This window comes from Dromiciops gliroides, chromosome 5 (genome assembly GCF_019393635.1).
Source record: "Dromiciops gliroides isolate mDroGli1 chromosome 5, mDroGli1.pri, whole genome shotgun sequence".
Classification (NCBI taxonomy): Eukaryota; Metazoa; Chordata; class Mammalia; order Microbiotheria; family Microbiotheriidae; genus Dromiciops; species Dromiciops gliroides.
In genome coordinates, this window is record NC_057865.1 from 4,904,039 (window position 1) to 4,929,432 (window position 25,394).

A 25,394-nucleotide genomic window follows, 5' to 3' on the forward strand; every position below is an offset into this window, starting at 1 on the left:
GGACCTCTGAGGTCACCTAGTCCAACATACCTGACAAGAGGCTCTCCAGACCTCATTTGAGGGTTCCAAAGAGCTTCAGAACCCACTTGAAGCATCTTCCCACGGTGTGGTTTACTCTTTTCTAAACACTGGGATAAGTTTCCTCTGTATACCACCCAGCTTATCTTGGTATTGAGATCATTTTTATATGAATTTATATGAATGTCTGACTGGATCCCATCTATCGTGGTTTGTGGGATATTTTATCTCCAAGGATGATAGATAAAAGAAAGGTTATGTGACTTAAGTTCTCCTAGTATCTTTCTTTGAGGTCAAGCAGATACTTCCTCCCCTGACTCATGCCCATAGGAATACAATTGGATGGATGCCCATATTGTGTAGAGCACGTAGTGTGACCTTATGGGAAGACATGGTCAAGGGTGAGGGTGCTCTCTAGGATGGACAACCATGGGTATATACTGTGATCTCCATCCCTGGAGGAAAGACCCACCTCAATGAGAGTACAAAGCCATTACAGTACTAAAGCATCCCCAAGACTTTAAAGTATCAATTATGTAATTCCAAAGACAGTCCCAGGCATGTCCTACATATACTTGTAGACTTAAAAGAGACATCCATGGCCAGATATACACCATCTGGAGGAGGTGTGAGAGAGTTTCTTTTCATAAGAGCCAGAAGGATAACTTCTTATGCTGCCTCCAGTTTCTAGCCCATATTCATCCTGTTATTGAGGACAGTGGATGGATAGCAGAGTGGAGTGCCCTTGAACATATTATATGCATTCTTGTGTTGGCACCCTTCATTTCCAGCCTTTTGCGTGTTCTCTCCTCCCCTTTCTCTAAGTCATATTTATCTCACCCATTCTGCCAAGTCCAGTTCAAGTCTCACCTATTTCATGAAGTAATTCTTGATTATCACAGTGATCTGTCTCCCCAAATCTCCTTATTTTCCAAGGTGCTTATTGGTAACTTCTCATATACTGCTCATGTTATTGGTACAGGTATTTTTCTTGTCTCTCTCTCTCTAAATTGCAATGTCCTTGAAAAATTTGACCATTTTGTATTGGTTTTGTCATTGTCTACAATGTCAAATGTCTGACACACAATAGAATCATAGCCTGTTAGCATACAGTATCATTGATCTAGAACTGCCAGGGATCTCAGGGGCCTTGAACTAGGATACGGCCTTCATTTTATAGATGAAGACAGTGAGGCTCAGAGATATTATTGAAGCATCTTGCCTAAAGTTACAGATAGTAAGTGAAAAAGGTAAGTTTGGAACCCAGTTTTCTGACTCAACCAGCACTGCTCTCTCGCTACTGTACTATATGCCCAATGGATGCTTGGTGATAGTTTCAAATGGTTGTTACTTGTTTAATGTAAGAAAGCTTTGGTATTAGTGGCAGAGGTACCAAGCAGGCAGTTTCAGAGACCAAGGAAACACAGCCAACCTGGCATGACAAAAAAGGGCTGCTCAATCAAGTTTGGACTGTGTTTGTCAATGGAGTCTCTGGCAGATCCAGAACATTCTGAAACCAGGGCACAGACCCCCCTCAACAATGGGGGTCATCTCCCATTCACTAATTCCATCAGACGGCATCTTCCTATGAGCCGAAAAGGCAGTTTGATGAGCAGCAAAGGTCTCAGGGGAGAAAAGCAAATCAATTTCAGTTATGGAAACAAGTGGGATCAATATCCAGACCAATAGAGAACAAAAAGAGAGAGGGGTGGTAGTGCAGAGAGAAAACTTAAATGCTGATAAGGCTATAAAATTAAGTATACACTTGTAGCTTTCCAAAAATGCAATTATTTGGGAAGGTGGTTGTCTAGTCAAGTACTTTTGTCATATCCTTGGCTTCCTAGTTTTGAGGAACACTATGAAGCCACCCATCCATTCGTCTTTATGTGAAAGGAAACCAAAATGCTACAATCCTTTAACTTGAGTTTTTCCCATGGGTTATCTACCTCCTTGATTATGGAAATGTTTCCTAGGTCACCTCCACGATTCCTTTCCAAGGAGACTGAGCCTATAGAGAGCTGGATCCTATAGCTAACATTCCCACAGCATTTTCAATCCCCAATCTTCCCTGCACACAATTAGCAATATCCCAATCCTTCCCAATAATCTCTTGAGCAAGAGCTCTGGGGCCACTGATGCAAAACCCTATAAACTAACACCAAAGCAGGAAAATTGTGGTCAAAGACCTCTATTTCAGGAAGGACAACAAAGACATTTATTTCAAGAGGGACAACCATTCAGCTCAATGTGTGCTTTGTCCAAAGGCAGCATGGGAGGGTGGTCTTTCACAGAGCAGAGTGGCTATGGAGAGGAACCAGCCTCTTCCCAAAAGTCACTTGTAAGTCAACTCCTCATACAAGCCATATGGCATTGGTCAGTATCTTTTCTTCTTTTTACTTTTTCATAACTCTTATTTTCTGCCAAGGATAATAATCTTTGGACTAGGATAAGCAGAAAAGGAATGGAAGAGGAAGGTAATAAGCACTTATAAAGTGCCTAATATTTATATAGTGCCAAGAACCATGCTAAATACTTTAAAAATTATTGTCTCATTTGACCCTAAATGAGGGTTTTTGGTTAAAGAGTTCGAGTTCCAATGAGTAGGACCCCAGTGCATTCAGAGGCAGCCTATTCTACTTTTTAAGAGTTCTAATTATTACTAAGTTATTTTCTTATTTCAAGCCCAGATTTGCCTATGTATCTTTTACACATTGTTCCTTGTCGGGCTCTCACGGTATCTAGCAGAGCCCTGAGTAAACCATTATTCACATTCCATCTAGGCATTCATCTAAGACATTTTGACATCAGCCTTACTGCTGTCCCAATTCTCCCCACCTAGAATTACACCATCTGGACTCGATTTCCAGAAAATATGTCCCTAGGCTCTGGGAGAATTAATCTGCTCAGTTTTGGAACTTACACCCTGGAGCGGAGCTGTTATGATTGGTGACTAAATGAGTGTACCACCTCCACAACCCACTATATCTAGCTGGACCCAGTCGACACCATATTTCACAGCCCAACCAGCATCCACCTGGGGCATCTTGCCATGTGGCCTGATGGTACAAATATACCCCTTCTCAGCCACTGTTTTCCACCTCTTACTTTAGTAACAGAAATCTCACTTAGACAAATAGTGCTCTGAAAAGGTGTCCCAATCAATTGCCTTGTGGATCAGTTCACCATCCCTGGGAGTCCCCAACCCAAATATCCTTCTCTGGTTACCACTCCTCAGTTGTATACAGTTATCCCTGTTGGAACAGAAGCTCCTGTAGGGCAGAGACAAGCTCCTTTTGTCTTTGTTCCCCGATGTCTAGCAAGGTGCCAGGCATGCACTAAGCACTTAATAAATGCTCATTCATCCATTCATTCATTCCTCATAGCCAAGAAGAATCTTCAAACACTTGGTGTTATGATGTTCTCCACTGAGTCACCTCCAGAGTAAGCTTCCCATTTCTTGTGTAATGAAAGATTGCTGAGCCACTGCTGGTGACCTTTGAAGCCATCTACTAAGAATTGCAAGGGCTGCATTCTGTGTAGTTGGAAGAACCATAAAGTCAGGATTCTGAACCAGAAGAGACGTCAGAGTTCATCTAGTCTAAGCCCATCATTGAATAGAGAAGGAAACGGAGGTCAGAGAGCTTAAAATAGTTGCTGAAGTCATGAAGCGACTAAGTGGCACAGACAAAATCTGAACTTTAGTGGCTTCAAATCCTGGTGGTGTTATCTCTACACAATGTGGGGTATTCATACCAGTGTATGAGGCAGTGGATAGCACAGTGGACAGAGCCCTAGGGTCTGGGGTGAGGAAGACCTGACCACATCTGGCCTCTGTGTGATCTTGAGCAAGTCATTTCACTTCTGTTTGCCTCAGTTTCCTCAATTTAAAACAAGGACAAGAGCAGTAGCTAAACCCAGGACTGTTATGAGGCTCCAATGAGATTAATATTGTGCAAGCCCTTAGCACTGTGCCTGGCACGTGGCAGGCACTGCACACATGCTTATTCACTCCCCCAGGGAGACCAGAGATATTTTCAAATATTAAACCTGAACTTCAGGGCCGCCACCCACATGAATGATCCCCTTATCCTTCATGCTACCCCTTCCCATGCTAGGGCTATTGTAGCTCTTTATCCTGTCCTTATCTAATGCAATATCAGTCCTGGAATAGGAGAAAACTATCCCCTAATTAGACTGTGAGCACTTTGAGGGCAGGGAATGCCTTAGTTAACCTTTGTTTCTCCACTTCTCAGCACAGGAGCTATTTAAGAAAGATTTGAGGGATAAATGAGTGGATGCTCTCACGAGTATGAGTGGGAGATATATTCTTAACCAACCAAGAGACAGAATCAATTATAAAAGAGAATAATTGGGGGCAGCTAGATGGCACAGTGGATAAAGCACCGGCCCTGGATTCAGGAGATCCTGAGTTCAAATCTGGCCTCAGACACTTGACACTTACTAGCTGTGTGACCCTGGGCAAGTCACTTAACCCTCATTGACCCACTCAAAAAATAAAAAAAAGAGAATAGTTAACTTTGATTACTTTAAACTGAAAAGCTTCTGAACAGATAACAGTAATGAGCCTAGGATAAGAAGAAAAATGGCTAAATGGGGAAAAAAACCCTTTGTTCCAAAATTTTGATATGGTTTTGGCATCTAAGATATATAAACAATCTATATTTATAGCTACACATATAAAACTAATAACCATTCCCCAATAGAAAAGTAGTCAAAGGATATGAACAAAAAGTTCTCCCAAAAGAACCGCAAAGTATTCACAGTCAAATGAAAAAAATTCCTCAAATCCAGAATGATAAGAGGTTTCATCTCACACCCTGAAAATTGTAAAGGATGGCAAAATGGTACCATGTTAACAGTCAACGTTGGAGGGGCTGTGAAATGATAGGCACACTAAATGTTGTTGGAGCTATGAAATAGTATAATCATTTTGGAAAGTAATTTTGGAATTATGTAAATAAAATGACTAATATATCCATACCCTTTGAACCAGAAACTCCATTTCTGGGTTTACATCCTAAAAAAGCCATCAATGAGAAAAAGTAGATAGCAGCATGTTTTGTGAGAGCTGAGAGTTGGAAACAAAATCAATGTCCACCAACTGGAGAATGGCTAAACACATTGTGGTACTGAATGTGATAGGATATTACTGTGTGTAAGAAATGATGTGAGATGAATATGGAGAGGCACAGGTATATCTAAATGAACTAATGCAGTGAAGGAACCAGCACCAAGAAAACTATGTACACCAGTACTACACCAATGCAAGTGGAAAGAACAATGACACATATGTAAAAAGTAAATGTAACAAAATCATAAAAACCAAGCCAGGCTTGAAATGAACAGAGGGGAGAAGATATCCAGTATGCCTGATCATAATGGCAGCCTGGGGTGGGGGAAAGCTGTCACTTGTTAATGGTGTGTATATCAACTCTCCATAATGCTAAACTACCAGCTGAAGCTTTCAATTGTAGTACAGCATTTATTCTGACACCTGCTAGAAAAAAAGACAGAAAGTACTGACCATCCAAGAGATTCCTGGGAAAATTCCTTTCTCTGGGTAGTTCAGAGCTGCCAAAAAGAAAACTGCAAAACTTAATAAAATGTTGGTGTGACTTCGGTCTTTCCCTGGGACCGTCCTGGTTGTTCGTCCACATAACCTAGTGCATTCCAAAGCCCCAGTGAACTAGCTCATGATTCTTTAGTTGCTGCTGTATCTGTGCCTATTCAGGAGGATGGGGGTATTTCTCATCATTTCAGGGGTGCTTTTATACCTATAGTCACAGAGCAAGCACACTGCCTACAAAGAACGGGCCGTTATGTGCAGCATACAATTAAGACAATGAAAACGCCATCACAAATGACCGTGTCCGAGATGTGCAGAAAAGCAGCCAATGGGAATATTTAGAGGATCTCTAGCTCATTATTCTCACCATTTCATGGCTTAATAATATTTACTGAGGCAATCTATCACTGGTCTGCACTACGATAAGCACAAGCTCTTCAACAAATGAACTATGTCAATGCGCAGCTCACAGCCTGTCAAATTGCACAGCTCGGCCACAATGGAGTTCTGCATTGATGCCTGGACTTCTCCAGCCTGACGATACAGAATAGAGATGAGCTCATTTCACCATTTCTGTGGCATTCAGAAGTTAAATGCAACAGCAGAAAGTGAGAGGATAAGTGGGGCTGACAAATTGGGATCAAGAGATTTGGATTTTACTAGAGAGAACATTTTTCATAAATAAATTGAGGGCTTGATGTCGTGCACAATAAGAAGATCAATACAGCTGATAAATTGGGATGGATGAAGCTCCCTCAGAGCCTGATCCCAGCTGATCAGAAGGTCTTAGAGATAGGTACTTAATGAGTGAATTTTCTGCTAATAGAAGCTTAGATTCAGAGCTGAAAAAGGACTTCAGAGGTCATCTGGTCTAGCCTTTCATCTTATAGAAGAGAGAACCAAGACCCAGAGAGGGTAAAGTTTCCATCCAAGGTCACACAGCTAGTAAGCGGCAGAGCAGGCTACGTGAATCCAGGTCTCCTACCAAGCCAGTATTCTTCCCAGAATGCTCCGCTAGGAGTGCCAGCTTCTGGGGACTGTTCCACATCCTGCATAAGTAGGTGCTGTTTTGTGCTTTCGTGAACAGTGACCAAACCGACTGCCATGGATTCCAGGAGAAGCAATCTGGAGGACAGAGTGATACCTTGGAGGGATGTTGTCTGGCTCTTAGTCTGCTCGGCAGCATACGACTCTTTTGCTTAATTTTTATTCAAAAAATAGAACTAAAAAGAGATTTAGGACTAGATGGAGGGATCAGAGAAGCAATCCAGCCTGGCCAGCATGGGACAACTTATCAAAGGGTTGACTTCCTCCCCTTGGGACATCTTGCCTTGCCCATCCCCCCCAAAGATTCACTTTTGCAACAAACATCACTCACTTCTGTTATAAGTAGCTGGCAATGAACTTCTGAATCAGACCTGGCCTAGCCCTCAGCGGTACTGGGGAAAGAGGCTAGATTGGAGTCAGAAGAGGAATGCTTGAATACGGCTCCATGAAGCTGTGTGACCTGGGACAGTTACTTAACCTATCTGGGCCTCAACTTCTTTATCTGTCCAATGAGGAGATATGAATAAATGACTTCTAGGATCTCTTCCAACTCTAACAATCTATGTCACCTAACATTGTCTCGATTCTCTAACTGAATAATATTTGTATAACATATCATACACATATATGACATAAATGTATCTATGCATACACACATATATCTTCACTCACGCATATAAGGACAGCTCGGTGGCACAGGGGATAAAGTGCCAGGCCTGGAGTCAGGAAGACTTATTTTCCTGAGATCAAACCTGACCTCAGACACTTACTAGCTGGGTGACCCTGGGCAAGTTACTTCATGCTGCTTGCCTCAGTTTCCCCATCTGTCAAATGTGGATAATAATGGCACCTACCTTCCAGGACTGTTGTGAGAATCAAATAGATCAAAGTGCTTAGCCCTAGATAAATATTAGCTGCACACCCTGCCTTCCTCTCCTTTTCCTGGGGTAGATCTGGACCTGGCTTTGCTTGCTGGATTCCAAAGACTAATCCTACACCCTTCCCCTATTTGCCCAGAGCCCAAGGCTGGCCAAGGTCTCCCCACCTCCTCTGTCTTTGGTGGGGTGACCTTGGCTGGCCTTGGGTTCCGGGCAAATCCTGATTCAGGCTGGTAGAGGTATGATGTCCCATAGCTGGGAGGGCCCTAGAGCAGAAGGGCAGGGATCAGGGGCAGCTGCCCCTCGCGGGCATCCCCAAACCGGAAATCCCAACCCAGCCGAGGCTGAAGTTCAGGCCAGGGCTCAGAATTTCTCAGATGGAGAGATACCTCATGAGAAGAAGGAAAGGTAGAAGCGCACAGGGCCTCTGGGCATTGTGCCTCACGTGTGCTCATGTGTCCTGTGGGTGAAGCATTGCCTCTTCTAGAAAGGGGATCATCTGCCCGTGTGTGTTGACTGTATCCTTTGGGAATCTTGTGCACATAAGGTTGGGGCATCAAGCTGTGCCCACTCACCCCCCAAATTGGCAACAGATTGTTGTAAAAAATAGTCATTTCTACCTTTCAGACCTCATCGATGTGGCCCCTTCTTTTCTCTGACACTGCCCTCACCTCCTCTCTCCTGGACTATTGCAGCAGTTGCTGGCAGAGGGAGCTGGGACGGTCTGCCTGCCCCTTTCTACGTCATTCTCCAGTCAGCCACTAAGAGATTTTCCTAAAAGGCAGGTCCAACCATGTCCTTCCCTTGCTTGGGTCTCTCCGCACTCCCATCTATCCTCCCCCACTCCTCTGCCAAGGTAGTTTCCCAACACTCAGCTCTGACCATGTCACCCTCTCCCCCTGCCCCCTATCAGCAAAGTCCAGGGGCTCTGTATTGTTTGAAGAATCCAATACAGAGTGCTATGCGTGGCACCTTGCCCATTCCCACCATTCCAGTCTTCTTGTACTATTTCCTCTCTGCACTGTATGATGCAGCAACACTAGCCTCACTGTTGCTTCACACAGCACCCCATCCCTCCAGCCTTTGTGCTGGTCTTCCCTCCTTCCCTCCCCCTCTTAGCCAGCTGGCTCGGCTTCCTTAACCCAAGGTGCCTTTGATCAGGGACTCATGGCCTGACAGGTGAGGCCTGAGATCCCTGTGGATTAAGGAAGGCTCTTTCCTAAACCCACGAACATAGGCGGTTTAACAAACCTACTGTGCTCTCATGTTAGATGGGATTATGACTAGAGGCGGCTTGTGAGCAAGTCCCCTCTCCCAGAAACTTTCTTTGCCAAGTTAAAAAAAAAAAAAGGAAGGTGCAGCAGGCTGAGGGTAGGGGGATGGGTATATCATGAGAGGGCTCATTTACTTTTTTCCCTGGGTTTGAAATAGCATTCCTTCCAGATTCCATTATGAATACCAAATTAGCTAATGTGTGTAAAGTGCCTTGTACATAGTAGGTGCTTAATCAATGCTTGTCTGTCCTTCCCAGCCTTCCCCAGTGACTTCTGGAGAGTGTGGAGGTGGCTGGGGTATTTTCTAAGGCTTCTGAAAACACCTTCCAGGCCCAAATCCCTGTTAATTCAGCTGCAGGTGAGACCTGCACAGTTCTCTTTGTGGCCATAAGACAGGCCAAGAGAGGTGTGGGGCACTTCCTCTGTTTCCTTTTTTTTTGACATCATGGTCCTTTCTGAATAGAGCCCTCGGCCCCACCCACAACATTGGGCCCTCCCTGGTAGCAAAGTTAAAATTAGGCAAAACATCTAAATGGTTGGGTTGGGGGCCACCCAGAGGGAAGGAAGTGGACACAATGGGAGAGCCACGTGAGCTTGGGGCAGGCCATGTCCCCATGCCCAAGCCCAGGTGCCTGGTATGGGCCAAAGTCTACATGCACAACCACCTCCTTTCTCATAAGGATGCAAGTCCGGTGTTCCTGGAAGGGACCTGGCAGGCTCCTACTGTGTATGAGATGCCTGGGTGAGTACTCTGGGGCTCTTGGTGACAGATTATGTCACCTCTATGGATACGAATCACACCCCACCTTGATTATATGCCAGGGGTTTCAATTCAAATACAATTTCTGGCTCTAACTGGATTTACATTTATTTTTGGCTTATCTCTTTGTAAAGAAACAAAGAGCTACCCCAATCAAACTACCAAGGGGATCCTTTTTATAGAACAGGCCAAATAATAACAAAATTCATTTGGCAGAAGACAAAGTCTAGAATCTCATGGGAAATAATGGGGAGAGTATGAATACAGGGAGTAGTACTATAGGACACCAGGCTATATTGCAAAGCTGCAATCACCAGAATGATTCAATACTGATTAAAACAGAAAAATGAGCGAGCGAGTGAGCGAGCGAGCGAGCGAGCGAGAGAGAGAGAGAGAGAGAGAGAGAGAGAGAGAGAGAGAGAGATTGAGTGTGGGAGGGAGGGGGAAAGAGAGGGAGAGAGAGAGAAGAAAAGCAAGGGTTGACTCAAGGGCAGCAAGCTAATGTCCCAAGGCCATATCTTACTTTTATCATCCATTTCTGTATGGTCTAAGAGCCAAGAAGGGTTTCTTTTTATATACGATAAAACTTTATTTTAAAATGTAAAAACTTAGCTCATAAGCTGCATGTGGCCCTCAGCTGGGTTGAAGTTTGCCAACCCCTGGACTTGATAAGCAAAATTCAGAAAAATCAAACAGTTTTTTAAAAAATTGTAACCTCTTAATGACTGTGAAAAAATGCTCCAAATCATGAATGAAAGAAAATGTAAACTAAAATAATTGAAATATCATCTCCCACCTGGGAAATCAGTGAAAATGAGAAGAAATGGAGACAGTAAACACTGGATGGGAGAGTCAGACAGATAAGCGAGTACATTGTTGATGGAGTTGTGTAATGGTCCTAGTGTACTGGAAAACAATTTTAGATTTTGTGAGAAAATAAACTGAAGTGTCTGTGCCTCTGGACCCAGTGATTCCACCACTAGGCTTACATGCTCACCCCTTTTATTTTTACCTTTTGCCCCGAAGGCAAAAATAAAGCAAGATATTAACAGGAACACTTTTAGGTAGCAAAGACGTGTCGAAAGGAAGCAGACGCCCTGAGAGCAAAGCAAAGTTGCAGTGGCTCACGAGGCCAGTGAGAAGTACGAATTTAGAGCTATCTCCACTCCTGGTGTTTAGAGGGACTATTTGTATCTGTCCTGTGGTAGAGCCGTCCAGGCTTGTATCGGTCTGATCCACCAGAATTGGACACACTGTCCATTAGCCCTGACATTGTGATGTCACTTTGGTCCCCTTCGATTAGGAAGGACAACAGCTTTTATACAATAAATATAGCCAAACGGTGTTCCACATTTCTTCGATCTAAATAAAAATGGAGATCCCTGTAAACCATTCTGTGTCATCCCCAGTGCTGGGGAAAAAGAATCTCTTGTTCTGGACCATGTGGGAGGCCATGATAACTTCTGTCTTTGAAGCAAATTGAATAAGAACTCGCAAGCAAATTCTACGAACCCCTCTCTTACACCTTGGCACTTGAGCCTGATGGTAAAATGAGAGACTGTCAAATTAAACAGAATTCCCCAGATAATTACATTCCAAACACATTTAATGACACACCAACTTGCAGGAAAAGGAAATTCTCTGTTGATTGATAGGCCACATTATGGAGAAAGCCTTCCTTTCTGTGCTTAAAGCACTCGCGTTTCCAGTGTAATAGTGGGTTAACCTTTGTTCTGAACTTGCGTTCACTTCTGGAGAGCAGTACAATGACCGTGGCCTTATTCTGCTCCTGCCTGGCTATGCTGAGTTGAGTTCTATGCCTCCCGCTCCCCTAATTCTGTCCTGCCTGCCTTGACCTTCAGAGAAAGCCCATCATCTTTAGGACTGGTTCCCTCCTCCAGTATTGGTCTACATGGATCCAAGGGGTGGTTTTCTTTTGGGTGCCTGGTCCTTGGGTCCTTGCTTCTCCACTGGGGGAGAAGGGTGATGGGATTCTCAGGTTTCAGTGAAGGTTTCCATAAAAAAAAACTTGGACACAGGCAAATCTCAATACAAAAGAGCAGCAGCTGATTCTAAGGCCTCAACAATTTTGGCAAACCTCACATGCAAGTACTGATTGTGTCAAAGTAGCAAGTGTTATGGGGATTTGGGGAAGGAGAATATGCTCAGGCCCTGTCACCCTCCGTTGCCCCTCTGGGAGCAACTGCCTCAGAATCCTAGAAGATGGGGGAAGACCAAGTGACTGGCAGTGCAAAGGGGGGTCCTTGCTTCACCTAGTCTTATGCTACGGGACAGCTGCTGGCAGATAGCATTGGGCAGAATGGGCATCTCCTGCTCACTGAGGAAAGGCATGCACTGGAAGGAGACAAGGAAGGCTGGGAGTGAGGTACACTGCACTCTCACTTCCCATTCCTGGCAGACAACATCTGAACCCAATCCTGATTCAGGCTGGGCCACATCTCGTCTGTTTGCTGTTGGGTTTGGTGTAGGGACAAGACCTTTGTGAATCATGCTTCCTATGACCTGCTGCATTCCCAAGTGAAGCGTCATTGAATCTCCCCATTCTGTCATATGACTCTGCTCATGATTGGCTGACATCTTTCCATCTCATTCATATGGAGACTTGCTCAAGATCACCCAGCCAGTCAATGTCTGAGGTGGGATTTGAAGTTAACTCTTTCTTACTCTATGGCTCAGCATACTGTACCACCAAGCTTCCTCAGAAGAATGATTGTGATGAGTGGAGTTAAAGTCAACAACTAAATGCCTTCCATGTGCCAGACAACATCAGAGATGTTAGGGGGACAAAGGCAGAAGCAAAATGGTCCATGATTTCAGGGTGCGGAAAGGTGGATATGAAGAAAAATTTATTTTTGATCCTTAACAGTCCCTTCTTTATTCGTCTACTCTTGATCAATCAGCAGGTTCAGAGAATTTTTGATAACCTCCACATTACTGTTGACTTGCCCTGCTTATTTCCACTTATTCCCAGCTGATTTGGGAAAAACAAGCATACCCTGGCAGCATTGGATCAGCCCCTCTTGGGCATGAAGAGCCTTTCCCTCCCTCTCCCCTCCCTCCCTTCCCTTCCACTCCCCTCCTTTCCCCTTCCTCTCTTTCTCCTCCTTTCTTGTGTGTGGGAGGTTTGGGAGAACAGAAAAGCCTTTGGTAGGAAGCTGGTGTCACAAGGGCAAGGGGAGTACCCAAGTGAGTAGGGAGAAAAGGCCCACTGCCCATCTGCCTGTCTGGCTTGGACACTGGCTCTATGGCTAAGGAAGGTTTACTTGTGTTCAGAAACCTTGTTTTCAAAAGCATTTTGGCCCTGTGAGGGACCCAGTTGTATCCAGGGCTGAGAGAAAGAGCTGGGTGAATAGTTAGGAACCAAGAGGGAATCTGTTTGTGCTCGGTAAGGGATGGTCCAACCTTAGCAAGCTTGACTTGGCAGTCCTGGGAGGTCAAGAAGACACTGTCCTGGAGATGAATTCTGAACTAAGGTGAATTCTCCAACAAATATCTAAGACTTTTGTGTTGTTTGAGGGAGCTGTGTGACGTTTGGCCTCTGTTTTGGTCTTAGGATTCTGGAATATCTCCTTTCTGCTGTTGTTTGTCCTTCAATCTTGAAGAGGACAATGACATCAGGGTAATGTCATGACTTGCACTAAATTGAATTTAAGTGAGAGAGGGCTGTGCAAAATCACGAGCCTCACTCTTTCCTCCAGAGCCATCTGGATCCAGTGGCAAGATATCTATCAGGACTACTGGAGATAGCCCTAGATGTTTAAGACAAAGTGGGGTTAAGCGACTTTCCCAGAGTCACACAGCTAGTAAGTATCTGAGGTGAGATCTGAACTTAGGTCCTCCCAACTTCAGGGTCAGTGCTCAATCCCCTGCCCCACACAGCTGCCTCCTTCTGCTAGGGCAGCTAAAGAAATGGGTCCCTTCAGAAGTCACAGGATTGAAACTCTACATTCTTTGGCATTATTCTTAGCCTGCCTGACTCTCATCTGAGGATGGAAAAAGTAAGAAAAATCTAAGATGCCAAATAGTATGGGTGATTTGGGGCCAGCATCTCATCTTCTGTGGGTCTGAGGAAATCTTCACTTCATGCTTTTAATCTTTGATCTGATAGTCTCTGAAAGTATTAATACTAAAATTCTGTACAATCATTTTAGGAAAATGAAACAAAGGCATTTAATGAGAATGTTCCCTGAGTTTAATTGGATTAATTAACACCCAGATTTGGAAGATACAAGGATTTGGGGGAATTGAGCAGCTTCCAACCCTATTTACTCAATAAACCAAAATAAGGCAGATGCCCTAATTCCTTAGCTCCACAGTTGAGTTTCAACTCAATTACAAAACAAAATCTATAGCCCCAGCTCAAGCATTTGTATTGGGAAGAGTCTGCAGAAGTAATCAACTCCAATTCCCTCTGCCTGATTTAATTACAGAGCAACATTTGGTGCAGCTGCTAATCTCTTATTAGGTGACCCCTTCCCTACTCCCCCCTGGCTCAGCCTGGAGGAGGAAGGTTATTTATGGTCTTCCACTTGGCCCCTGAACTATCTGCCCATTTACACTGGGGCAAAGTGTCCACCCTGAGAAGGTACCATGATTTCTCTTACGTCACAAATATTTCCCTTTCCCTAAAATGAATCATCCACAAATTGATCCAAGTTTTGGAGTGAATTGTATGTTATATCAAAGGGAAAGTGTGAGTGTGTGTGTGTGTGTGTGTGTGTGTGTGTGAGAGAGAGAGAGAGAGAGAGAGAGAGAGAGAGAGAGAGAGAGAGAGAGAGAGAGAGAGAGAGAGAGAGAGAGAGAGAGAGAGAGAGAGAGAGAGGAGGGGGGGGAGCAATTCCTTGGTCCTCTGCAAGGTCTAACTAAAGGGTATGACATATCTTGACTATAATGGAAGACAAGAAAGTGGGATTCTGGAGGGATGTCAGGAGTTGGCAAATGACATTAGTGTTTTTAAGTTTCTACTTTCTACAACCAAGATGCCAACCACACTGTCTCTCTCTTGTCCCTTTGGCATCTAAGGACCAGCCTTTGGTGTTCTAGGCCATGAGGTCATGGGTTTTAGAGCCATAAGAGGCCTTCAAGGCCATTTACCTCCTCATTTACAACTGTGGAAACGGAGGCCTGAAGAGGTCAAGGAATTTGCCCTTGGTCACACGGGTGGCAAGAAGAGCCCAGATTGGAGCCCAGATTTCTCAGCTTCAAATTCTACCCCCTTCTACCCCACCAGAGGTGGCTTGTTTCTGGAAACAATGGGGGCCTCAGGAGGGAGTTTGGGAGGAGGACCCTAACTGTCTGCTGTCCATAGGAGCACATACACACAGGCCCAGAAGGAAAAGGAAACAAAACGGAGTTGTTCATCATTGAGTTAACGATACAGAGCTGGAAAGCCCCTCCCCCCACCCCGGGGTCATCATATCCAGCCTTTTCATTTATGGAAAGAAAACTGAGGCCTAGAAAAGGGAGGGGACTTGCCCAGGATGTGCGCAGACAAGAATTAGCAGAGCTGAGACTGGAGCCAAAGTGCGCTAGCAACCCAAGTACCAATCCACGGCTCTCTTCACTGTACTATGTAATTTTCTAAATCATCCAGTGTTACTTTTCTCTCCCTGTGCATGAACCTAACTCAGAAACAAGCAGGCTATGCAGGATTTGGCACCAGGTAGCCCATGAGCACGTGGGACCCAATGGGTAAGAGGCAGACCTCTCTGTTGCTTCTGATTTTGATGACTTTCCACAGCAGACCCTGGCCCTGGGACCCATGCATCAGAGGACTTGGCAGAAAAGCCAACAGCCATCACAATATCACAGGAGCCACCTTCTGCTTCCCTGCCTATAGCACTGAGGCGTGGGTCAGGCTGCATTTTGCTTAAGGCTTACTGCATGTGTAGTTTGGACCCAGGGCAAGAGATGGGAGAGTTATCAAGCCTAACAGTAATGATGTCTCCATGACAACCCTGAGTTTCCCACCCCAGAGGACAGCTCTCTGTGCAGAACATTCACTGTGAGCCACAGGAGGAAACAATTGTGTTCACTGAAAGCACTAGGAAGGGAGCGATGATGACAGTTACCAGATGTGCCGGCATCCCTGAGGGAGCCATGAAGGTTTCTGCCTCGCCTCCAAACAGACCTCTATTTGGTCTATTTGCACCATTATGGTCCCCGGCCCCAGGGTCCAGTTTTCTGGGCATGCTGCTCCAATATCAAAGGAGTCCAAACACTGGACAGTAGGAAAAGGTCACAGTGACAGCTGAGTCCAACCTCCCTTATTTGAAATGTGGAGAAACTGAGGCCCAGATATGGGAAATAATTTGCTCACGGCTACAGAGCTAGTTCACACAAAAGCTAAAACTAGTATCAGCATCCTGGTCCAGTTATCTTGCAGTGGATCTTCACTAGACAGTGCAGACTGTCTAGCTGTCTGACCCTGGGAAGATCACCTGACCTCTTTGTGCCTCAATTCCCTTGTTTGTAAAATGGGGATGATAATGGCACCTGCCTTACAGGTTGGGAGGATATTTAAAGTGCTTTGCAAATTATAAAGTATCACAAAGTTTATTGTTGTTCCTCTTCTAGCATGTTGCCCCTCCTATGGTATTCCTGGCCGTCCAGAGGACACACCCAGGGCTCTCTTTTGTGATGAAAGGTCTGGAATGATCTTGCAAAAGCTTATTTTAAAGCCCTAGAAAAGAGAATTCAGGTTCTAAGAGGCCCTGGGAGACCAAAGTAGCTATGGAGTGCTCATCAGGTTAGTTTGGATTCTGTGGGAAGGAATCAAAGAGTTGTAAACTAGAGAGGGCGAGGTGAATCAGTTAGTCAAGCAATCATTCATTGCCCACCATGGACCAGTCACTGTGCCAAATGTGGCACCACCAAAGACAAATTAAAAATGAGAAACTGAGGCTCATTCATGTTCTTACAAGGAACCTGCCACATAAATTGTACCCAGGCAGCAACCAACAATATTCAGGGACCATAAAAGAAAGATCCCCAGCTCTTGCTCTGACCAAGATAGCTTTCAGATGCTGGGTACTTCAGCAGGGCTCTGAGGCAAATTGTAGTTAGGGAATTGACACTGAAGCTGGTATTGGTACACCACTGCTTCAGAAGGGAGAAGACAAAATGATGTGTAGAATGGAGTTGGAGAGACAGCATGGTGTTGGGAATAGAGAGCCTTGGGGTTGAGAAGGCCTTGGTTCAAATCATGACTGACACATACTGGCCATGTGACCCTGAAGAAATTGCTATGAATACCTGCATTGGTGAAGGTAGTTCCTTCACAAGAAATTTCTAGTACCAATAAAGTCACAGTCCCCATTAAAAATATGAAGATCAAAACAAGCACATTTTATACTATCCCGATGTACTTTCCTATAGTGAGCATCGTCACCAGCCTATGCCCAATGGTCACCTCCCACATTTAGTGATTTCTTGTTTTTGAGTGTGTCACCTTTATTTATACCCTATGTTACTGTGTTAGGTCTGCTATTTTACACCATAGCATTTCAAATGGAAAGATCCTTCTGAATGTCAAAAGCACTGATGATATTTCAGGTTCTGAAAATGGAAGGCTTCTCACTGAATTTGCCACACAATGCCCTGTGCCCATCAGAGTTTTTGGTGGCTATTCTAATTATGTGACTTGGTCTTACCATCACTATTGATGCAGACCACCTCTTGTACTTGTGTCCCAGGACCGCATTGCCTTCCGTTGTCTGGCTCACAGTCCCCAAGCTTCACTGCCTTCCAGTCATAGCAGGACGGCTCTTCACAGGGGATGGCTTCCAGCAAGTGTGGACAGTTACTAGTGGCTCCAGATCCTCCAGTAGGCTCATTAGTAATTCTCCGCTTCCTCAGTTTAAAGCCTGAAGTATTTGGTAAAGAAAAGTTTTGGTCAGTGTGTGATCTAGTACAATGTACAGCTCCTGGAGGCCCAGTCATTTTAAGAGGCAGAAGGAATGGGAATTCTGCTGCTCATAGCAAAGTACTTCCCATAAAGGATTTAATATATAACAATATATTAACAATAAGCCTAACAATTATCTGAGAGGGAACTAAATCAGGGGATAGAGATTGCAGCTAGGTGGCGCAGTGGATAGAGCACCAGCCCTGGAGTCAGGAGGACCTGAGTTCAAATCCGACCTCAGACACTTTACACTTACTAGTTGTTTGGCCCTGGGCAAGTCACTTAACTGCAATTGCCTCACAAAAAAAAAAAAAAAGATATTGGACCTCCGATTTCATAGGCACAGAAAACTCCCTAATGAGATAACACCCTCTATCAATACAAGTTGGCAACTACTCAGCCTGTTGGAGTCTTAGAGGGTTTTCCAGAGCCCTGACACAGCCAGTATGTCAGAGCTATGACTTGAACCTGGGTCCCAGACCAACTCTCTGTCTACCAGGCTGCAATGCAACGTTTCCTCTTTAGCATGCAGTCTGGTCTTAGAGGCAACTCAGATACCGTGGATGAGCCACTTACCAGGACTTTATTAAGTAGTTGGTGTTCCCATGGGATAATGTGTGTACCTGAAATCTACTGATCTTGGACCCAGGCAGACAGATGTATCACCTACCTTCAGGTATGGTAGTATCACATCAGGAACCTGAGTTTTCTCAGTAACTACCCGTTTTTCAAATTTGAGTACTAAAGCTATTTTAATTTTTAACTTTTTGAAAGGAAATCTTGCTAAAATGTAACATGGTTTCCTCCCTCAGAATGCACCAAGCATCCTTTCATTATCTCTTACTGATTTGTGCCCAACAGATCATTGTATATTATACAATGGTGACACCAGGAACTATAGAACCACGTAGGAATGTTTGCCTTATCCCTGCTAGCCTGAGACTATAGAGCTTTTTTTCTTCTCCTGAATACCTTTAGTTTTTTGTCCATATCTTCCTTTGCTGTCTATCAGTTCTTACTGTGCCAGACTACATCATCCCTCTTCTCTGCTTATAAATTAAATTAAGTTAAACTAAATTACTTTTAGTTTTCTGTAGACTCAGGAACTGGCTCATCGAAGTTATGAAAATTCACAGAACTTGAGAGCTGGAAGGGACATCACTGACCATCTGGTCCAAACCATACATGGAAGGAATCCTCACTATAATAGACTGCAGACAGGTGGCTGTCCAACCTTTGCTTGAATATGTGTGAAACAAAAGTAGGTTCTGAAAAAATGTCTAAGACACCACAGTCTGAATAAATCATGGTAACTTTTTTTAACTGCTCAGAAACCTCTCTTTGGGGGAATAGGAGAGGTTCATGGGTAATTGAATTCCACATCGGTAATATATTCTCGTTTACTTATTTTTTTTCAAGGACTTCAACTCCTCTTTTGCATACCAAGCACCGCCTTTAGTAGTACTCATAGCTTCCAAAATTAGGGTCATTTCTATTGAGCTATCTTCTTGCATAAAGGAAGAAACACTCTTCAGTGCTCCCCATGATACAATGAGGCACTCCAGCCTGTCCACACGTCCAACCTCTTTATCTTTAATTCAATTCTACATACATTGATTCAGCGACTGTTATGTGCAAGGCCCCCTTCCCAGGTCTGGAGGTGCCAACATGGGAGAAAGGTATCCCAGTTATCAAGGATGTATGCTATAACGGGGGTTGAGTGGGCATGGTTCATTCAGAGTTAGAAGGTAGCACACTATGAGGCATCACTGTCATCCATTGTCATTCAGTTCAAGGCTTTCTCCATTCATGATGATTTCTCCTTCTTAACAGATAGTCCTAGATGTTAAATCAATTCAATTAATTTACTATGTGTTTCCTAAGTGCCCAGCACTGTGCTAAGCACAGGGGACAAAGAGCCTTGAGGCTAAGCGAGCACATTACACTGTAGAAGGCTTGATGTATGCTAGGAAGTGACTTACATACCTTTCTTGCCCTGCTGGTCATTACAGTTTTCAAAGGTACAAGGTCCCCAGGCCGACCACGTGGACACTGCACATTCAACAGGGCAGGGAATGTGACACAGCTGAGTGGTGTTTGGGACAGTCCCTGTGCAGAGTTTCCAGTCTACTGGCTTGGAAGCTGTAGGGGAAAATTAAAAAAAATGAAATTCTCCAGAAAAGGACCATGAGCCTCAGCATTATTCCATATCAATATTTCCAACACAAAAGAAAAATGACATCGTCTAAATCAGTGTCATGGGGCACTTTTCATTTCACAGACCATGATGGTCAGATCCCCAAAGATCTTGTCAGGGTTTGGGCACTGAGCTGAACCTAATTGGATCAAATTTAATAGGGGAAAAGGTAAAATCTGGGTACAAAAATCAACTTCATAAGCATAAGATTGAAGAGACATGGTTAGATAATGATGTGTCTGGCAATTAAGTCTTTTGATCAAACTGAAATCTCAATGTGAGTCATGGCAGCTACAAGACTAGTCTAATATGGGGCACCATTATGAGAGGCATAGTTTCTAGGGCTGAGAAGGTCATAGCCCCATTGTTCAGACTAGGAAAATTGTGTTCTAGGAAACATATCCATCCAGGAAATGCCACTGGGAGTAGTTAGATGGCTTCCAGAGGATACAAAATTCCATTTCTGTGACAAGAACTTTGTTAAAGTTGAAGCAGACATAGCTTGGCCTGAGGTCACTGGCAAAAAGGATGGTGCAAATAAGGGAAACTACGGAGATGGGTAAATGCTTCATTGCTCACAGCTTCTCTGGCTCTAATTTCCACCTGGGGTCTCCATTGCTTATTCTTTTTCCCCTCCCAGTGCAGCCCTCCTGTCTGCACCACAGAACTATTGTGGACAGGATTTCCTGTCCAGTTCCTACCAGGATGCCTTGACTTATGCTGAGGGAGGAAGCTTCAGGAAGATGGAGAAGATGAAATGTCTTCTAGGAGAGCACAGCTGGAGGGAAAGGGTCCCTTTGATGGATGATTGCCCCTTTATCTAAACCCCCAAGGAATGACAGAACATCCTTTCTCCTTCCTGCTTTTACAGGTGGGAAGCAGGTAGTATATATGTGTCTGCATTGATGTACTTGCCCAGGTGTGGGGGATATGTGTCTGCCTGAACTATTATTGAGTATTAAATCTAATGAATCTAATGAGGGTTAAAACATTCATCCATGGTTTGAATACACATTATGGATGCAATGTAATCCAAGAAGCAATTGTTAAGCACCCTGTTTGGCACTAGGTGCTGAAGATACAGAGATAAAAAAGTAATAGTTGCTGTCAAGGGAGTTATATTCTACTGGGGGTAAGTAAGTACAAGATAATTTGAGGAAGAAGACAGTACTAATGTAGGAAGGGATAATAACAATAAAACACTATGTAGCAATTAAGTAGTAGTTGAAGGCTTACAAAATGCTTCGATAAGAGGTTTTCAATAGTGCATGGTACTAGATTGAAGCTTTGATTGAAACTAGGGATTCTGAGGCAGAGAGGAGGAAGGAGTGCAGCTGGTTGTGGTGGGTGCTGAGATGACAGTAAACTCCATGGAGTCTGAGCTTGTCCTTTGTTTTCTTCTGGGGAAACACGTGGCTCAGCACTCTAATGGGTGACCTCCAATTCAGTCCCCACTGTAGTGATGCCAAGCAACTTGGCAAAGGTCTGAGGTTAGAGATGAAATTCCATGGTTGGAAACACCAAACAAGAAAGTTTGTTGATGTGTTAGGGGAATGATAGGAAATGTCCAAAGTTGGAATAAAACTAGAGTCAGTAATAGTTAATCTATATCTATCTCTCTATCTATCTCTCTATCTCTATCTCTATCTCTCTATATATTATGCACTGATCATGCAGTAAGCAATGAGCTAAGTACTGATGAGAGGAAAAAGACAGTTCCTGTCCTCAGGGAGTTCACAAACCAATGGGGGAAGAGAATACACAAATAACTATGTACAAATAAGGAATGTATAATCTATCTATTATATATATATATATATATATACACACATATACATATAATCTATTTCCTATACACATGTACCTCTGGTATAAATACCATCTGTATATACTGTATGCATACATATGAAGGTGTATATGTATATACAGATGTGTATAATTTATAATATACATTACATATATTTATAATGGTGTATGTGTGTATAACTGAGGAGGTCGTTTAGTATAATAGCGTAGGAGAGAGGTGAAGAGGGACTGTGTGACAGTCCTGGCTGAGTGTGTTATTCCTTCAGAGGGTTGAGGGCATCTATACTCTCTGAGAGGAAAGTGATTGGAAATCACCAGAGTCTAAAGTCATTCATTCCCATTGATGCTGATGATAAGCTCAATGAGGGCAGAGAATGCATCATTACACTAGGCATCTCCTAAATGTTTCCTGGAATGGAATCAGGAGGTGTTCAGTGCTTGTCATTGGAGCTGTTCAATTATCATTATGGGATTTTGTTTCTTTTTGTTCACACATATTGCAATCTAGTAATGATTGCAAGTATGGAAAATAATACATATATGATCTGTGTGGGCACCCATTTTCCTGGGCCAACCAGGAGTTACCCATCCAACACTGTCCTCCAGACACTCCCCTTCTCATTGCCCCTGCCCCACATGTAGACTACCCCCATTTTCATTGATGCCACTTCTTTGTCTTATGACCAGGCTCACAGCCATGTGAGGTGCTGAATCCTTATTGTTCACTGATGTTACAAATGCTCACATTAGTGATTTCTGAGGCTTTCCAGATTTGTTTTCTTTTTTTCGTCCCAGGAACATTTTAATTATCTCTCTCTACTGCAGGGAAAACAAACATGACTGTATTTCTGTTTTTTTTATGTTGTACAAACCACAGTGAACTTTCCTGCTTATGTTAAACAGGATTGTTTTCTAATGTGTATTTCTGCATCAATCAAAGCAAAGAATGATTAATTTATATTAGTTTTCTGACATTAAGAATGTGATGTATTGGGGCAGCTAGGTGGCACAGTGGATAAAGCACAGGCCCTGGATTCAGGAGTACCTGAGTTCAAATGCAGCCTCAGACACTTGACACTTACTAGCCGTGTGACCCTGGGCAAGTCACTTAACCCCCATTGCCCTGCAAAAAAACCAAACCAAACCAAACAAACAAACAAACAGAATGTGATGTATTGGTGGAACAAAACAAGGAAAGAGAAATCCAACTTTTCTAGAAGACTTAGAATCTTCACCACACTGAGCACAGTGTCTCTGTGGCAGTACATGTTTACAACTCAAGGAATCCAGGGGAAAGGCCAGACAATGGGTACAGCTGGATGCAATTATTGTAAGAACAGATGACAGCAGGCAGTAGATGACTTTGGGTAAATGTTTTAAGGCTGATCCAACATGTTGTAGTTGCAGAGGGGGCTAGGAGATGGCCATGGAAGGTGGAAAAATAGTATTATTAATAATGATAGTTAATACCTATATAGCACTTAGTATGTGCCAGGCACTGTGTCCTGGTGTCTCCCCTAAACTTTCAAAGAAATTGGAAATCTTTGGTTTTATGTGGCTTTGATTTATACATATATGTATATGCAGATATATCTACATTTATCTTTCTCTCCTTTCCCCAACCATCACTTCTATTAAATATTTTAAGAAGAAAGAGAGAAGATCAGGAAAATCAATCAATGCAAATGAAACTGAAAGTATATAAATGTTCCACAGCCATAGTTACCACCTCTGCAAAGAAGAGATAGTTATCTCTTCTTTGAGACCAAGAGTGGTCATTATAATTACACAATATGGGGTTTTGTTATTTATTCTATGATTTCCATTCACTATATTGTAGTTGTATATTTTGTTTTATAGATTCTGTTTACTACACTTTGCATCAGTTCCTTGAACTTTTCCCACACTTCTTTGAATTTCTCACATTAGTTTTTTCCTATAATTCAGCAACATTACATTACATTCATGTGCCACAGTTTTTTTTTGTCGTTCTCCAAATGATGGACATCTACTTATAATTCTTTGTTAATACAAAAGTGGTCTTGTGAATATTTTTCATTTATACTGGATGTTTATTCTATTTTTGACCTCGTTGGAATTTGTGCTTAATAGTGGGACCTCCAGGTCAAAGGGTATGGGCAATTTAATCACTTTCTTTGCATAGCTGCCAATTGGTTCCCACAAAGTTGGAACTTCCCCACAGTTCCACAAACACTGTATCCAAATGCCAGTCTTTCCATAACCCCTCTAACACTGTCTAGCTTTTGGAAACTTTGCCAATTTTCTGGGGGTAAGTGAGACCTCAGGGTTGTTTGGATTTTGCTTTTATCTTACTATTAGTGATTTTCTTCCACTGTGCTTAATAAACTACTTTTTTCTAGATCATTTCTTGAAGATATTATTCTATAACTTTCCCTTACATAGTTAAGCTCCTAGACAAATGAATTTATGCTTGTTAGTTCTACTTTCTCACTTTGATTCTTTGCACAACAGTTTTAATAGGGCTCCCAAGTCCATCACCTGATTCAAACTGCTATTCAGAGGTCATCAACAATCTATTATTCTCCTTTTCCCACCATTTCTATATGCGGTCAGTTGCCAAATCTTATTGCTTCTACTCCTTCAACATCTACTATATATATCCCCTCCTCTCCAGTCAAGGCACCACCCTAGTTTAACACCCCACCCCTTTTTCTCTTGCTTGGGCTATTGTAATGGCCTCCTAATTGTTTGAAAGTCTTCCCTCTGCAATATATTCTATACCTTGATGTCAAATCAATATTCCCCAAACACAGCTCTGACTTCACTCCCCTGCTCAAAAATATTAGTGGATCCTTTAGTATTTAGTATTTAGGAAAACATTAATGACTCAGCAGAGCATCATGAGCTTTCTACAGTCTGGCTCCATCCTAACTTTGCAGACATTTCACAATGTATGGATCCTCCCTTATGTCCTCTACATTCCAGCCACAGACCAACCAGCTGTTCCTCACCCATGACATTTCAGCTCCCAGTTGTGTTTTTGCATTGGCCAATCTAAGAGCTGGGGATGCTCTCTCTTCTCCTCTCTCTCTTTTTCCAATCCCTGGAGTCCTTTCCCTTCTAGGCTTAGCTCTGATGCCACTTTCAAAATGAAGCCTGCCTTGACACTTTGACTTAGGGCCTTTTTTCTCTGGATATGTTTGCCTTTTGTGTAGACGCCACATCCTCCAGGAGAATGGGTGATCCTTGATGGCAGGAACTGGGGCCTTTGTCATTTTATGTCAAGTCTAGGATTATTTTTTCATGCAGGAGGTACTCAGTCAGGGATTGCGGAATTAAATTGAATCTATTGAATGGAGACTCTATGACACAAAGTCTGTAGCAGTTGTATCCCTGGCATCGCCTTTTGAGTGTTCCCTCTTCACCTGGGCATACCTAAATCAAGGGTTGGGATCCTGTAATTCAGAGGTCATAGTTCCTGAAAGCAACTTTTCAAAACATTTTCCTTGAATAGGAACAGTCAAATTCATAGGAAATTGAATAGGAAATGGCTTAAGATTTATAACATGTAGTTAAAATGAAAAAAATTCTTTGAGTGATTCTTTTTTAAAAAAAAAATTTTTTTAGTGAGGCAATTGGGGTTAAGTGACTTGCCCAGGGTCACACAGCTAGTAAGTGTTAAGTGTCTGAGGCTGGACTTGAACCCAGGGACTCCTGACTCCAGGGTTGGTGCTCTATCCACTGTACCACCTAGCTGCCCCTTTTGAGTGATTCTTAATGAAGGGAGTCATCAGACTGGAGAACAATCCCTGAAATAGATGAACACTGTGGAAAATAATCTTCTCTTACGGTAATTCTTCATGAAGCCTGGAATGATATGCCATTCTAATAAGTAGGTGCATTTATACCACCCTCAAG

At 43.2% G+C, this 25,394-nt stretch overlaps 1 protein-coding gene across 1 annotated transcript in view; it reads right to left on the reverse strand.

Moving 5' to 3' along the window:
• Positions 1–25,394, reverse strand: part of THSD7A (thrombospondin type 1 domain containing 7A) — a 326,513-nt gene that overhangs the window by 122,064 nt on the left and 179,055 nt on the right. The window contains 2 exon segments of the mRNA XM_043968023.1: positions 17,238–17,450; positions 19,478–19,633. Coding sequence (XP_043823958.1) covers positions 17,238–17,450; positions 19,478–19,633 — 369 coding nt within the window.